Source organism: Xyrauchen texanus, chromosome 9, assembly GCF_025860055.1.
Source record: "Xyrauchen texanus isolate HMW12.3.18 chromosome 9, RBS_HiC_50CHRs, whole genome shotgun sequence".
Taxonomy (NCBI): domain Eukaryota; kingdom Metazoa; phylum Chordata; class Actinopteri; order Cypriniformes; family Catostomidae; genus Xyrauchen; species Xyrauchen texanus.
Genome location: NC_068284.1, coordinates 45,593,382 through 45,612,582, shown reverse-complemented (window position 1 = coordinate 45,612,582; position 19,201 = coordinate 45,593,382). Strand labels below are relative to the sequence as shown.

General features: G+C 31.3%; 1 protein-coding gene across 1 annotated transcript in view; it reads left to right on the top strand.

Annotated features, from left to right (window-relative positions):
* twsg1a (twisted gastrulation BMP signaling modulator 1a) overlaps positions 1-18,068 on the top strand; it is a 36,302-nt gene extending 18,234 nt beyond the window's left edge. The window contains exons 4-5 of the mRNA XM_052134441.1: positions 16,225-16,470; positions 17,317-18,068. Coding sequence (XP_051990401.1) covers positions 16,225-16,470; positions 17,317-17,498 — 428 coding nt within the window. The 3' untranslated portion in view covers positions 17,499-18,068. The remainder of the gene's footprint in view (positions 1-16,224; positions 16,471-17,316) is intronic.
* Positions 18,069-19,201: the final 1,133 nt, after the last annotated feature.

Below are 19,201 nucleotides of genomic sequence, written 5' to 3'. Positions count from 1 at the left end.
CACATTCAGTATTTATAATCAACACACATTCAGTATTTATAATCAACACACATTCAGTTCTCTGAATCAACACACATTCAGTTCTCTGAATCAACACACATTCAGTATTTATAATAAACACACATTCAGTACTCTGAATCAACACACATTCAGTATTTATAATCAACACACATTCAGTATTTATAATCAACACACATTCAGTATTTAAAATCAACATACATTCAGTTCTCTGAATCAACACACATTCAGTATTTATAATCAACACACATTCAGTACTCTGAATCAACACACATTCAGTATTTATAATCAACACACATTCAGTACTCTGAATCAACACACATTCAGTATTTATAATCAACACACATTCAGTACTCTGAATCAACACACATACAGTATTTAAAATCAACACACATTCAGTTCTCTGAATCAACACACATTCAGTATTTATAATCAACACACATTCAGTTCTCTGAATCAACACACATTCAGTATTTATAATCAACACACATTCAGTACTCTGAATCAACACACATTCATTATTTATAATCAACACACATTCAGTTCTCTGAATCAACACACATTCAGTATTTATAATCAACACACATTCAGTACTCTGAATCAACACACATTCATTATTTATAATCAACACACATTGAGTAGTCTGAATAAACACATTCAGTATTTAAAATCAACACACATTCAATATTTAAAATCAACACACATTCAGTACTCTGAATCAACACACATTCAGTATTTATAATCAACACACATTCAGTAGTCTGAATAAACACATTCAGTATTTAAAATCAACACACATTCAGTATTTATAATCAACACACATTCAGTACTCTGAATCAACACACATACAGTATTTAAAATCAACACACATTCAGTTCTCTGAATCAACACACATTCAGTATTTATAATCAACACATATTCAGTTCTCTGAATCAACACACATTCATTATTTATAATCAACACACATTCAGTACTCTGAATCAACACACATTCATTATTTATAATCAACACACATTCAGTTCTCTGAATCAACACACATTCAGTATTTATAATCAACACACATTCAGTACTCTGAATCAACACACATTCATTATTTATAATCAACACACATTGAGTAGTCTGAATAAACACATTCAGTATTTAAAATGAACACACATTCAGTAGTCTGAATAAACACATTTAGTATTTAAAATCAACACACATTCAGTACTCTGAATCAACACACATTCAGTATTTATAATCAACACACATTCAGTAGTCTGCATAAACACATTCAGTATTTAAAATCAACACACATTCAGTTCTCTGAATCAACACACATTCAGTATTTAAAATCAACACACATTCAGTTCTCTGAATCAACACACATTCAGTACTCTGAATCAACACACATTCAGTATTTATAATCAACACACATTCAGTACTCTGAATCAACACACATTCAGTATTTAAAATCAACACACAATCAGTACTCTGAATCAACACACATTCAGTATTTATAATCAACACACATTCAGTACTCTGAATCAACATACATTCAGTATTTATAATCAACACACATTCAGTACTCTGAATCAACACACATTCAGTATTTAAAATCAACACACAATCAGTACTCTGAATCAACACACATTCAGTATTTATAATCAACACACATTCAGTACTCTGAATCAACATACATTCAGTATTTATAATCAACACACATTCAGTACTCTGAATCAACACACATTCAGTATTTAAAATCAACACACAATCAGTACTCTGAATCAACACACATTCAGTATTTATAATCAACACACATTCAGTACTCTGAATCAACATACATTCAGTATTTAAAATCAACACACATTCAGTTCTCTGAATCAACACACATTCAGTACTCTGAATCAACACACATTCAGTATTTATAATCAACACACATTCAGTACTCTGAATCAACACACATTCAGTATTTAAAATCAACACACAATCAGTACTCTGAATCAACACACATTCAGTATTTAAAATCAACATACATTCAGATCTCTGAATCAAGACACATTCAGATCTCTGAATCAACACACATACAGTATTTAAAATCAACACACATTCAGATCTCTGAATCAACACACATTCAGTATTTAAAATCAACACACATTCAGTTCTCTGAATCAACACACATTCAGTATTTATAATGAACACACATTCAGTTCTCTGAATCAACACACATTCAGTATTTAAAATCAACATACATTCAGTTCTCTGAATCAACACACATTCAGTATTTAAAATCAACACACATTCAGTTCTCTGAATCAACACACATTCAGTATTTAAAATCAACACACATTCAGTTCTCTGAATCAACACACATTCAGTATTTATAATCAACACACATTCAGTACTCTGAATCAACACACATTCAGTATTTATAATCAACACACATTCAGTAGTCTGAATAAACACATTCAGTATTTAAAATCAACACATTCAGTACTCTGAATCAACACACATTCAGTATTTATAATCAACACACATTCAGTAGTCTGAATCAACACACATTCAGTATTTAAAATCAACACACATTCAGTTCTCTGAATCAACACACATTCAGTATTTAAAATCAACATACATTCAGTTCTCTGAATCAACACACATTCATTATTTATAATCAACACACATTCAGTATTTAAAATCAACATACATTCAGTTCTCTGAATCAACACACATTCAGTATTTATAATCAACACACATACAGTATTTAAAATCAACACACATTCAGTTCTCTGAATCAACACACATTCAGTATTTATAATCAACACACATTCAGTATCTCTAGAATCAACACACATTCAGTATCTCTGAATCAACACACATTCAGTATTTATGAATCAACACACATTCAGTATTTAAAATCAACATACATTCAGTTCTCTGAATCAACACACATTCAGTATTTAAAATCAACATACATTCAGTTCTCTGAATCAACACACATTCAGTATTTATAATCAACACACATTCAGTATTTAAAATGAACATACATTCAGTTCTCTGAATCAACACACATTCAGTATTTAAAATCAACATACATTCAGTTCTCTGAATCAACACACATTCAGTATTTAAAATCAACACACATTCAGTTCTCTGAATCAACACACATTCAGTATTTAAAATCAACACACATTCAGTTCTCTGAATCAACACACATTCAGTATTTAAAATCAACATACATTCAGTTCTCTGAATCAACACACATTCAGTATTTATAATCAACACACATTCAGTATTTAAAATCAACATACATTCAGTTCTCTGAATCAGCACACATTCAGTATTTATAATCAACACACATTCAGTATTTATAATCAACACACATTCAGTTCTCTGAATCAACACACATTCAGTTCTCTGAATCAACACACATTCAGTATTTATAATCAACACACATTCAGTACTCTGAATCAACATACATTCAGTATTTATAATCAACACACATTCAGTATTTATAATCAACACACATTCAGTATTTAAAATCAACACACATTCAGTTCTCTGAATCAACACACATTCAGTATTTATAATCAACACACATTCAGTACTCTGAATCAACACACATTCAGTATTTATAATCAACACACATTCAGTACTCTGAATCAACACACATTCAGTATTTATAATCAACACACATTCAGTACTCTGAATCAACACACATTCAGTATTTATAATCAACACACATTCAGTACTCTGAATCAACACACATTCAGTATTTAAAATCAACACACATTCAGTACTCTGAATCAACACACATTCAGTATTTATAATCAACACACATTCAGTACTCTGAATCAACATACATTCAGTATTTATAATCAACACACATTCAGTACTCTGAATCAACACACATTCAGTATTTAAAATCAACACACATTCAGTACTCTGAATCAACACACATTCAGTATTTATAATCAACACACATTCAGTACTCTGAATCAACATACATTCAGTATTTAAAATCAACACACATTCAGTTCTCTGAATCAACACACATTCAGTACTCTGAATCAACACACATTCAGTATTTATAATCAACACACATTCAGTACTCTGAATCAACACACATTCAGTATTTAAAATCAACACACATTCAGTACTCTGAATCAACACACATTCAGTATTTAAAATCAACATACATTCAGATTCTGAATCAGACACATTCAGACTCTGAATCAACACACATTCAGTATTTAAAATCAACACACATTCAGATCTCTGAATCAACACACATTCAGTATTTAAAATCAACACACATTCAGTTCTCTGAATCAACACACATTCAGTATTTATAATGAACACACATTCAGTTCTCTGAATCAACACACATTCAGTATTTAAAATCAACATACATTCAGTTCTCTGAATCAACACACATTCAGTATTTAAAATCAACACACATTCAGTTCTCTGAATCAACACACATTCAGTATTTAAAATCAACACACATTCAGTTCTCTGAATCAACACACATTCAGTATTTATAATCAACACACATTCAGTACTCTGAATCAACACACATTCAGTATTTATAATCAACACACATTCAGTAGTCTGAATAAACACATTCAGTATTTAAAATCAACACATTCAGTACTCTGAATCAACACACATTCAGTATTTATAATCAACACACATTCAGTAGTCTGAATCAAACACATTCAGTATTTAAAATCAACACACATTCAGTTCTCTGAATCAACACACATTCAGTATTTAAAATCAACATACATTCAGTTCTCTGAATCAACACACATTCAGTATTTATAATCAACACACATTCAGTATTTAAAATCAACACACATTCAGTACTCTGAATCAACACACATTCAGTATTTATAATCAACACACATTCAGTAGTCTGAATCAAACACATTCAGTATTTATAATCAACACACATTCAGTAGTCTGAATAAACACATTCAGTATTTAAAATCAACACATTCAGTACTCTGAATCAACACACATTCAGTATTTATAATCAACACACATTCAGTAGTCTGAATCAACACACATTCAGTATTTAAAATCAACACACATTCAGTTCTCTGAATCAACACACATTCAGTATTTAAAATCAACATACATTCAGTTCTCTGAATCAACACACATTCAGTATTTATAATCAACACACATTCAGTATTTATAATCAACACACATTCAGTTCTCTGAATCAACACACATTCAGTATTTATAAATCAACACACATTCAGTTCTCTGAATCAACACACATTCAGTATTTATAATCAACACACATTCAGTATTTATAATCAACACACATTCAGTACTCTGAATCAACACACATTCAGTATTTATAATCAACACACATTCAGTAGTCTGAATAAACACATTCAGTATTTAAAATCAACACACATTCAGTACTCTGAATCAACACACATTCAGTATTTATAATCAACACACATTCAGTACTCTGAATCAACACACATTCAGTATTTAAAATCAACACACATTCAGTTCTCTGAATCAACACACATTCAGTATTTAAAATCAACACACATTCAGTATTTAAAATCAACATACATTCAGTTCTCTGAATCAACACACATTCAGTATTTATAATCAACACACATTCAGTATTTAAAATCAACATACATTCAGTTCTCTGAATCAACACACATTCAGTATTTATAATCAACACACATCAGTATTTAAAATCAACACACATTCAGTTCTCTGAATCAACACACATTCAGTATTTATAATCAACACACATTCAGTATTTAAAATGAACATACATTCAGTTCTCTGAATCAACACACATTCAGTATTTAAAATCAACATACATTCAGTTCTCTGAATCAACACACATTCAGTATTTATAATCAACACACATTCAGTATTTAAAATGAACATACATTCAGTTCTCTGAATCAACACACATTCAGTATTTAAAATCAACACACATTCAGTTCTCTGAATCAACACACATTCAGTATTTATAATCAACACACATTCAGTTCTCTGAATCAACACACATTCAGTATTTATAATCAACACACATTCAGTACTCTGAATCAACACACATTCAGTATTTATAATCAACACACATTCAGTATTTATGAATCAACACACATTCAGTATTTAAAATCAACATACATTCAGTTCTCTGAATCAACATACATTCAGTATTTATAATCAACACACATTCAGTACTCTGAATCAACACACATTCAGTATTTATAATCAACACACATTCAGTATTTATAATCAACACACATTCAGTATTTAAAATCAACATACATTCAGTTCTCTGAATCAACACACATTCAGTATTTATAATGAACACACATTCAGTACTCTGGATCAACACACATTCAGTACTCTGAATCAACACACATTCAGTACTCTGAATCAACACACATTCAGTATTTATAATCAACACACATTCAGTACTCTGAATCAACACACATTCAGTATTTATAATCAACACACATTCAGTACTCTGAATCAACACACATACAGTATTTAAAATCAACACACATTCAGTTCTCTGAATCAACACACATTCAGTATTTATAATCAACACACATTCAGTTCTCTGAATCAACACACATTCAGTATTTATAATCAACACACATTCAGTACTCTGAATCAACACACATTCATTATTTATAATCAACACACATTCAGTTCTCTGAATCAACACACATTCAGTATTTATAATCAACACACATTCAGTACTCTGAATCAACACACATTCATTATTTATAATCAACACACATTGAGTAGTCTGAATAAACACATTCAGTATTTAAAATCAACACACATTCAGTATTTAAAATCAACACACATTCAGTACTCTGAATCAACACACATTCAGTATTTATAATCAACACACATTCAGTAGTCTGAATAAACACATTCAGTATTTAAAATCAACACACATTCAGTATTTATAATCAACACACATTCAGTACTCTGAATCAACACACATACAGTATTTAAAATCAACACACATTCAGTTCTCTGAATCAACACACATTCAGTATTTATAATCAACACATATTCAGTTCTCTGAATCAACACACATTCAGTATTTATAATCAACACACATTCAGTACTCTGAATCAACACACATTCATTATTTATAATCAACACACATTCAGTTCTCTGAATCAACACACATTCAGTATTTATAATCAACACACATTCAGTACTCTGAATCAACACACATTCATTATTTATAATCAACACACATTGAGTAGTCTGAATAAACACATTCAGTATTTAAAATGAACACACATTCAGTAGTCTGAATAAACACATTTAGTATTTAAAATCAACACACATTCAGTACTCTGAATCAACACACATTCAGTATTTATAATCAACACACATTCAGTAGTCTGCATAAACACATTCAGTATTTAAAATCAACACACATTCAGTTCTCTGAATCAACACACATTCAGTATTTAAAATCAACACACATTCAGTTCTCTGAATCAACACACATTCAGTAGTCTGAATCAACACACATTCAGTATTTATAATCAACACACATTCAGTACTCTGAATCAACATACATTCAGTATTTAAAATCAACACACATTCAGTTCTCTGAATCAACACACATTCAGTACTCTGAATCAACACACATTCAGTATTTATAATCAACACACATTCAGTACTCTGAATCAACACACATTCAGTATTTAAGATCAACACACAATCAGTACTCTGAAGCAACACACATTCAGTATTTATAATCAACACACATTCAGTACTCTGAATCAACATACATTCAGTATTTATAATCAACACACATTCAGTACTCTGAATCAACACACATTCAGTATTTAAAATCAACACACAATCAGTACTCTGAATCAACACACATTCAGTATTTATAATCAACACACATTCAGTACTCTGAATCAACATACATTCAGTATTTATAATCAACACACATTCAGTACTCTGAATCAACACACATTCAGTATTTATAATCAACACACATTCAGTACTCTGAATCAACACACATTCAGTATTTAAAATCAACACACATTCAGTACTTGAATCAACACATTCAGTATTTAAAATCAACACACATTCAGTACTCTGAATCAACACACATTCAGTATTTATAATCAACACACATTCAGTACTCTGAATCAACATACATTCAGTATTTAAAATCAACACACATTCAGTTCTCTGAATCAACACACATTCAGTACTCTGAATCAACACACATTCAGTATTTATAATCAACACACATTCAGTACTCTGAATCAACACACATTCAGTATTTAAAATCAACACACAATCAGTACTCTGAATCAACACACATTCAGTATTTAAAATCAACATACATTCAGATCTCTGAATCAAGACACATTCAGATCTCTGAATCAACACACATACAGTATTTAAAATCAACACACATTCAGATCTCTGAATCAACACACATTCAGTATTTAAAATCAACACACATTCAGTTCTCTGAATCAACACACATTCAGTATTTATAATGAACACACATTCAGTTCTCTGAATCAACACACATTCAGTATTTAAAATCAACATACATTCAGTTCTCTGAATCAACACACATTCAGTATTTAAAATCAACACACATTCAGTTCTCTGAATCAACACACATTCAGTATTTAAAATCAACACACATTCAGTTCTCTGAATCAACACACATTCAGTATTTATAATCAACACACATTCAGTACTCTGAATCAACACACAGTCAGTATTTATAATCAACACACATTCAGTAGTCTGAATAAACACATTCAGTATTTAAAATCAACACATTCAGTACTCTGAATCAACACACATTCAGTATTTATAATCAACACACATTCAGTAGTCTGAATAAACACATTCAGTATTTAAAATCAACACACATTCAGTTCTCTGAATCAACACACATTCAGTATTTAAAATCAACATACATTCAGTTCTCTGAATCAACACACATTCAGTATTTATAATCAACACACATTCAGTATTTAAAATCAACACACATTCAGTACTCTGAATCAACACACATTCAGTATTTATAATCAACACACATTCAGTAGTCTGAATAAACACTTTCAGTATTTATAATCAACACACATTCAGTAGTCTGAATAAACACATTCAGTATTTAAAATCAACACATTCAGTACTCTGAATCAACACACATTCAGTATTTATAATCAACACACATTCAGTAGTCTGAATCAACACACATTCAGTATTTAAAATCAACACACATTCAGTTCTCTGAATCAACACACATTCAGTATTTAAAATCAACATACATTCAGTTCTCTGAATCAACACACATTCATTATTTATAATCAACACACATTCAGTATTTATAATCAACACACATTCAGTTCTCTGAATCAACACACATTCAGTATTTATAATCAACACACATTCAGTATTTAAAATCAACACACATTCAGTTCTCTGAATCAACACACATTCAGTATTTATAATCAACACACATTCAGTATTTATAATCAACACACATTCAGTACTCTGAATCAACACACAGTCAGTATTTATAATCAACACACATTCAGTAGTCTGAATAAACACATTCAGTATTTAAAATCAACACATTCAGTACTCTGAATCAACACACATTCAGTATTTATAATCAACACACATTCAGTAGTCTGAATAAACACATTCAGTATTTAAAATCAACACACATTCAGTTCTCTGAATCAACACACATTCAGTATTTAAAATCAACACACATTCAGTATTTAAAATCAACATACATTCAGTTCTCTGAATCAACACACATTCATTATTTATAATCAACACACATTCAGTATTTAAAATCAACATACATTCAGTTCTCTGAATCAACACACATTCAGTATTTATAATCAACACACATACAGTATTTAAAATCAACACATTCAGTTCTCTGAATCAACACACATTCAGTATTTATAATCAACACACATTCAGTATTTAAAATGAACATACATTCAGTTCTCTGAATCAACACACATTCAGTATTTAAAATGAACATACATTCAGTTCTCTGAATCAACACACATTCAGTATTTATAATCAACACACATTCAGTATTTAAAATGAACATACATTCAGTTCTCTGAATCAACACACATTCAGTATTTAAAATCAACATACATTCAGTTCTCTGAATCAACACACATTCAGTATTTAAAATCAACACACATTCAGTTCTCTGAATCAACACACATTCAGTATTTAAAATCAACACACATTCAGTTCTCTGAATCAAGACACATTCAGTATTTAAAATCAACATACATTCAGTTCTCTGAATCAACACACATTCAGTATTTATAATCAACACACATTCAGTATTTAAAATCAACATACATTCAGTTCTCTGAATCAGCACACATTCAGTATTTATAATCAACACACATTCAGTATTTATAATCAACACACATTCAGTTCTCTGAATCAACACACATTCAGTTCTCTGAATCAACACACATTAAGTATTTATAATAAACACACATTCAGTACTCTGAATCAACACACATTCAGTATTTATAATCAACACACATTCAGTATTTATAATCAACACACATTCAGTATTTAAAATCAACATACATTCAGTTCTCTGAATCAACACACATTCAGTATTTATAATGAACACACATTCAGTACTCTGGATCAACACACATTCAGTACTCTGAATCAACACACATTCAGTACTCTGAATCAACACACATTCAGTATTTATAATCAACACACATTCAGTACTCTGAATCAACACACATTCAGTATTTATAATCAACACACATTCAGTACTCTGAATCAACACACATACAGTATTTAAAATCAACACACATTCAGTTCTCTGAATCAACACACATTCAGTATTTATAATCAACACACATTCAGTTCTCTGAATCAACACACATTCAGTATTTATAATCAACACACATTCAGTACTCTGAATCAACACACATTCATTATTTATAATCAACACACATTCAGTTCTCTGAATCAACACACATTCAGTATTTATAATCAACACACATTCAGTACTCTGAATCAACACACATTCATTATTTATAATCAACACACATTGAGTAGTCTGAATAAACACATTCAGTATTTAAAATCAACACACATTCAGTATTTAAAATCAACACACATTCAGTACTCTGAATCAACACACATTCAGTATTTATAATCAACACACATTCAGTAGTCTGAATAAACACATTCAGTATTTAAAATCAACACACATTCAGTATTTATAATCAACACACATTCAGTACTCTGAATCAACACACATACAGTATTTAAAATCAACACACATTCAGTTCTCTGAATCAACACACATTCAGTATTTATAATCAACACATATTCAGTTCTCTGAATCAACACATTATTTATAATCAACACACATTCAGTACTCTGAATCAACACACATTCATTATTTATAATCAACACACATTCAGTTCTCTGAATCAACACACATTCAGTATTTATAATCAACACACATTCAGTACTCTGAATCAACACACATTCATTATTTATAATCAACACACATTGAGTAGTCTGAATAAACACATTCAGTATTTAAAATCAACACACATTCAGTAGTCTGAATAAACACATTTAGTATTTAAAATCAACACACATTCAGTACTCTGAATCAACACACATTCAGTATTTATAATCAACACACATTCAGTAGTCTGCATAAACACATTCAGTATTTAAAATCAACACACATTCAGTTCTCTGAATCAACACACATTCAGTATTTAAAATCAACACACATTCAGTTCTCTGAATCAACACACATTCAGTAGTCTGAATCAACACACATTCAGTATTTATAATCAACACACATTCAGTACTCTGAATCAACATACATTCAGTATTTAAAATCAACACACATTCAGTTCTCTGAATCAACACACATTCAGTACTCTGAATCAACACACATTCAGTATTTATAATCAACACACATTCAGTACTCTGAATCAACACACATTCAGTATTTAAGATCAACACACAATCAGTACTCTGAAGCAACACACATTCAGTATTTATAATCAACACACATTCAGTACTCTGAATCAACATACATTCAGTACTCTGAATCAACATACATTCAGTATTTATAATCAACACACATTCAGTACTCTGAATCAACACACATTCAGTATTTAAAATGAACACACAATCAGTACTCTGAATCAACACACATTCAGTATTTATAATCAACACACATTCAGTACTCTGAATCAACATACATTCAGTATTTATAATCAACACACATTCAGTACTCTGAATCAACACACATTCAGTATTTAAAATCAACACACAATCAGTACTCTGAATCAACACACATTCAGTATTTATAATCAACACACATTCAGTACTCTGAATCAACATACATTCAGTATTTATAATCAACACACATTCAGTACTCTGAATCAACACACATTCAGTATTTAAAATCAACACACAATCAGTACTCTGAATCAACACACATTCAGTATTTATAATCAACACACATTCAGTACTCTGAATCAACATACATTCAGTATTTAAAATCAACATACATTCAGATCTCTGAATCAAGACACATTCAGATCTCTGAATCAACACACATACAGTATTTAAAATCAACACACATTCAGATCTCTGAATCAACACACATTCAGTATTTAAAATCAACACACATTCAGTTCTCTGAATCAACACACATTCAGTATTTATAATGAACACACATTCAGTTCTCTGAATCAACACACATTCAGTATTTAAAATCAACATACATTCAGTTCTCTGAATCAACACACATTCAGTATTTAAAATCAACACACATTCAGTTCTCTGAATCAACACACATTCAGTACTCTGAATCAACACACATTCAGTATTTATAATCAACACAGATTCAGTACTCTGAATCAACACACATTCAGTATTTAAAATCAACACACAATCAGTACTCTGAATCAACACACATTCAGTATTTAAAATCATCATACATTCAGATCTCTGAATCAAGACACATTCAGATCTCTGAATCAACACATACAGTATTTAAAATCAACACACATTCAGATCTCTGAATCAACACACATTCAGTATTTAAAATCAACACACATTCAGTTCTCTGAATCAACACACATTCAGTATTTATAATGAACACACATTCAGTTCTCTGAATCAACACACATTCAGTATTTAAAATCAACATACATTCAGTTCTCTGAATCAACACACATTCAGTATTTAAAATCAACACACATTCAGTTCTCTGAATCAACACACATTCAGTATTTAAAATCAACACACATTCAGTTCTCTGAATCAACACACATTCAGTTCTCTGAATCAACACACATTCAGTATTTATAATGAACACATTCAGTTCTCTGAATCAACACACATTCAGTGTTTAAAATCAACATACATTCAGTTCTCTGAATCAACACACATTCAGTATTTACAATCAACACACATTCAGTTCTCTGAATCAACACACATTCAGTATTTAAAATCAACACACATTCAGTTCTCTGAATCAACACACATTCAGTATTTATAATCAACACACATTCAGTTCTCTGAATCAACACACATTCAGTTCTCTGAATCAACACACATTCAGTTCTCTGAATCAACACACATTCAGTTCTCTGAATCAACACACATTCAGTTATCTGAATCAACACACATTCAGTTATCTGAATCAACACACATTCAGTTCTCTGAATCAACACACATTCAGTATTTAAAATCAACACACATTCAGTTCTCTGAATCAACACACATTCAGTATTTAAAATCAACATACATTCAGATCTCTGAATCAAGACACAATCAGTACTCTGAATCAACACACATTCAGTATTTAAAATCAACACACATTCAGTACTCTGAATCAACACACATTCAGTATTTAAAATCAACATACATACAGATCTCTGAATCAACACACATTCAGATCTCTGAATCAACACACATTCAGTATTTAAAATCAACACACATTCAGCATTTAAAATCAATATAAATTCAGTACTCTGAATCAACACACATTCAGTATTTAAAATCAACACACATTCAGTATTTAAAATCAACACACATTCAGTATTTAAAATCAACATACATTCAGTATTTAAAATCAACACACATTCAGTATTTAAAATCAACATACATTCAGTACTCTGAATCAACACACATTCAGTATTTAAAATCAACACACATTCAGTATTTAAAATCAACACACATTCAGTATTTAAAATCAACATACATTCAGTACTCTGAATCAACACACATTCAGTATTTAAAATCAACACACATTCAGTATTTAAAATCAACACACATTCAGTATTTAAAATCAACACACATTCAGTATTTAAAATCAACATACATTCAGTACTCTGAATCAACACACATTCAGTATTTAAAATCAACACACATTCAGTATTTATAATCAACACACATTCAGTATTTAAAATCAACACACATTCAGTATTTAAAATCAACATACATTCAGTACTCTGAATCAACACACATTCAGTATTTAAAATCAACACACATTCAGTATTTAAAATCAACACACATTCAGTATTTAAAATCAACATACATTCAGTACTTTGAATCAACACACATTCAGTATTTAAAATCAACACACATTCAGTATTTAAAATCAACATACATTCAGTACTCTGAATCAACACACATTCAGTATTTAAAATCAACACACATTCAGTATTTATAATCAACACACATTCAGTATTTAAAATCAACACACATTCAGTATTTAAAATCAACATACATTCAGTACTCTGAATCAACACACATTCAGTATTTAAAATCAACACACATTCAGTATTTAAAATCAACACACATTCAGTATTTAAAATCAACACACATTCAGTATTTAAAATCAACATACATTCAGTACTCTGAATCAACACACATTCAGTATTTATAATCAACACACATTCAGTATTTAAAATCAACACACATTCAGTACTCTGAATCAACACACATTCAGTATTTATAATCAACACACATTCAGTATTTAAAATCAACACACATTCAGTATTTAAAATCAACATACATTCAGTAGTCTGATTCAACACATTCAGTGCACAATTATTTGAAATGAAGTAACAATGAACTACTTAATGCTTAAACTGATCTGGATATACACAAACACATCCCACAGTTGGTCAGTGCATAGTCACTGATTATTAAGAACTGAATTTATTTTTATTTAGACTGATTATTAGTGTTATTAAGAATTGAGCTGAAACTCTAAACCAAAGAGACTTTCGATTATGTTAAATGGCTTGGCTCATTCCCAGGCAAGTGAGAGTAAATATTAGGACAAGTTTGTGGAGGACAAGAGTGTTGGCTTACACTCCTCTGACAGCAATATAAAGTGTGAAATGAAGCAGTCCAGATACTCTCATTTAAGATAATCTTTGGCCAGCCTACTTGTGTTATCCTCCCTACAGAAGTTTATTAACATAGTTTAGTACCATATCTGAGTGCAGTAAAAATAAAGCATGTTTTTAAGAAGAGAATCAGACGGTTTGGAGGAAAAAAAAGCATACTTTAGATGCCACTTCTGTCTTTGATTTTTCTGTTGTTCTGTGCATTCAACAGATATCCTGTTTAGATCACGGTAAACCACACACGAATAAGGCATAAGGAATTCGTTTCTCAACATTGGGACATAAAATTATCAGATTCTAGAGATTTTTTTGTGTTCCAAACACTTGTTTATTTGCAGAGAGGAAGGAGAGAAGTTCTTTTTAGCAGTACATTGTTCCTAAGGGTAGAACCTGCCATGGTTCTCCTAATCTGAACCAGCTGTCCTGGCAGTCACTCCAGAGCAAAGTGGAAAAACAAGGCCTCCACAGAGTTCTGTTTCTTATTAAAACTTCGATCCATTATCTGATTACCGGCTTTACCACCAGTTTATCTGTCAAACTTCAGCTGCTGTTGACAGTCATGTTTTAAAGTCTTTAAATTCTTCAATTGTGGTAAAACTTGGTTGTAAGGTTGTCATGTTTACATTTTAGTGGCTTTTACTCCAATAATTATGAACCACAGTGTTCTTGATGAGGTTTTGAAATTTCCCATGGTAGAAATGTGCACTGAAGTAAACTCTCTTTGATTTCTGCTTTCCATTAGGAATGTGTAATCCAAGAAATTACAACGACAGTCCGGCCACCTCCAAGAGCACAGTCGAAGAGCTCTACGGACCAATCCCGTCACTTTTTCGGGCCCTGACCGAAGGTGACACCCCCATTAATATGATGGTTGTGTCGTTCCCCGTCGCTGAGGAACTGTCCCACCATGAGAATCTTGTGTCTTTCCTCGAGACTCTGGACAGTCAGAGTCACAACATCTCGCTGCCCAGTAACAGCGTTCATGGTGGTTGGTATTCTGCGGAAATTCTAAAAATTCCGTCATAATTTACTCACCTTCATGTCGTTCCAAACTCGTATACATTTCTCTCTTATTCAGAACACAATAGGAGATGCTTTAAAGGGATAGTACACCCCAAAATAAAAAGATTCTCATTATTTACTCACCTTCAAGAATAGCACTATAGGTCCATACAATGCAAGTAAATGGGGTCCAAAAAGCACATAAAGGAAGCATAAAAGTACTCAATAAGACTCCAGTGGTTAAATATAAATCTGTATAAGTGTAAGTGAGAAACAGAACAATATTTAAGTCCTTTTGTACTCTAAATTGCCACTTTAACTTTAATTGTCTTCTTTAGTTTTGGCTATTCATATTCTATGAGCATATCGCTACCTACTGGTCAGGGAGGAGAATTTATAGTAAAAAAGTTTAATTTGATCTTTTTCTCACCCACACCTATCATATCACTTCTGAATTCATGGATTTATCCACTGGAGTCGTATGGATTACTTTTATGCTGCCTTTATGTGCTTTTTGGAGCTTTAAAGTTCTGGCCACCATTCACTTGCATTGTATGGACCTACAGAGCTGAGATATTCTTCTAAAAATCTTCGTTTAAGATGAGCAGAAGAAAGAAAGTCACACATCTGGGATGGCATGAGAGTGAGTAAATAATGAGAGATTTTTCATTTAGGGGTGAACTATCCCTTTAAGGTGAAGTGAGTAATTTTGCAGCACTAGTGGCAGCAAACAAATTCAAAAGTCTTTAATGTACTTCAACTTCTGAGATCGGCATAAATTATCTTCTGCATGCACGTGCACATCTCTCCCTGTCTCTCTCTCATTCCTCAGATGCCATGTGTACTGTGGTGTACTTTGATGACTGTGTGTCCATTCGCCAGTGTAAGCAATACTGTGAGTCAATGGGAGGATCAAAGTACCGCTGGTTCCACAATGCCTGCTGTGAGTGTATTGGACCTGAATGTTTGGACTACGGCAGCAAAGCAGTGAAATGCAATAACTGCCTCATCTGAGACTTTCATATACATTAATCACTGCACTATCAAAGAACTGAATACAGATGTGGGTCCAAACTCACGCTACAGTTGTTTATACTGTGTAAAACACGTGTTTCTAATGTTTTTCTTTTGTTCCTGTTCCTGTTCTCTTCTTGGTTTTTTTTTCGCCTGTCTTTTGGAAAATAAGTTAACATTGCATTAGAGATTTTTGTAATGTTATGAATATTGTTTGTTAATAATTGTAGCATCATGTATGGATGGATTGCTATTAAAAACCAAAGAAAGATAGTCCTGAACAAAACCTTATTTTACTCATTTTTAAAGACATAATTTTACTCTACTATGCTTGTGTTTGAAACAAGCATCCAGTGTGTCTTTAGTTTAATATTGTGTCATAAAAAAACAAACATGAATGAATATGTCAGATTTTCTTGTTTAACAGCATGTGTTGCCACAGAGATGTTGCTACAAGTTGAATGCAGATCTTTTTGAGTTGTTGCTGTAAGTAAATGTCCAGTCTTTTTATATTGTTCATGTTTCATACATATTTTTGTATTTAATAAAGCATCTCTCGTGACATTGAAATATGTTATTTATCTATTTTGAGGTTTAGTGTGCTTGTGTTTATTTTAGATTGATTTAAAGTCAAATTTTGTCAGTAATGCTCAATGTGAGTGAGTGAAAAACTAGTATTACTAAATTGTAAATACTCTACCACCACCGGCAGGATAGAAAAGGCATTGCATAGATAAAACATTTTTTTTTAAATGAAGCAAAATCAGTACAGCTAGTTGCTTAAACACGAATTTTTTAAGTTTGTGTGACCTTTTTAAAGGGATAGTTCACCTCAAAAATGAAAATTCTCTAATCTTACACTCACCCTCATGCCATCCCAGATGTGTAAGAATATTTCAGCTCTGTAGGTCCACACAATGCAAGTGAATGGTGACTAGAACTTTGAAGCTCCAAAAAGCACATAAAAGCAGCATAGGGATATGATAGTTGTGGGTGAGAAACACTCATAATTAAGTCTGTCTTTACTATACATTTTGCCATTGCAGTCTGTAGTCACGATCATGATTTCAAGCTCGATTACACTAACTAGTGCTTGTCGCAAGTGCAGAACGCTAGATGGCTCTAGGAAGTGCAATCAGGCTTGAAATCATGATCGTCAAAGAGACCGTTTACCGTTGGTAAAATGATTATCTTTTTGTCTGTTCTCACCCAAAACCGATTAGAGCTCTTCAGAAGCAATTGGAATATTATGGATTACTTTTATGCTACATTTTTGGCGCATGAGTTCTGGACCCCATTCACTAGCATTATATGGACCCACAGAGCTGAGATATTCTTCTAAAAATCTTCATTTGTGTTCAGCAGAAGAAAGAAATACATACACATCTGGGATGGCATGAGGGTGAGTGAAAGATTAGAGCATTTTTTCATTTTGGGGTGAACTATCCCTTTAAGGTGTAATTAAAATAGGGTAATGGAATTTTTTTTATTTGATTTATTTTTGTTGTTGTTTGCATTCTACAATTTGGTGTTGGTTGTTACAGTCTCTGAGAGACCATTTCTAATGACTTAATTACAGAGCTCTTGTTGTAAAGTGTATTTACAATAACTTAAGATATATTTAAACACAAACATGAAATAATGTGTAAATATTACATGTAAATCTAAATATTTTTTTAAATATTATTTGTTTACATTTGGAA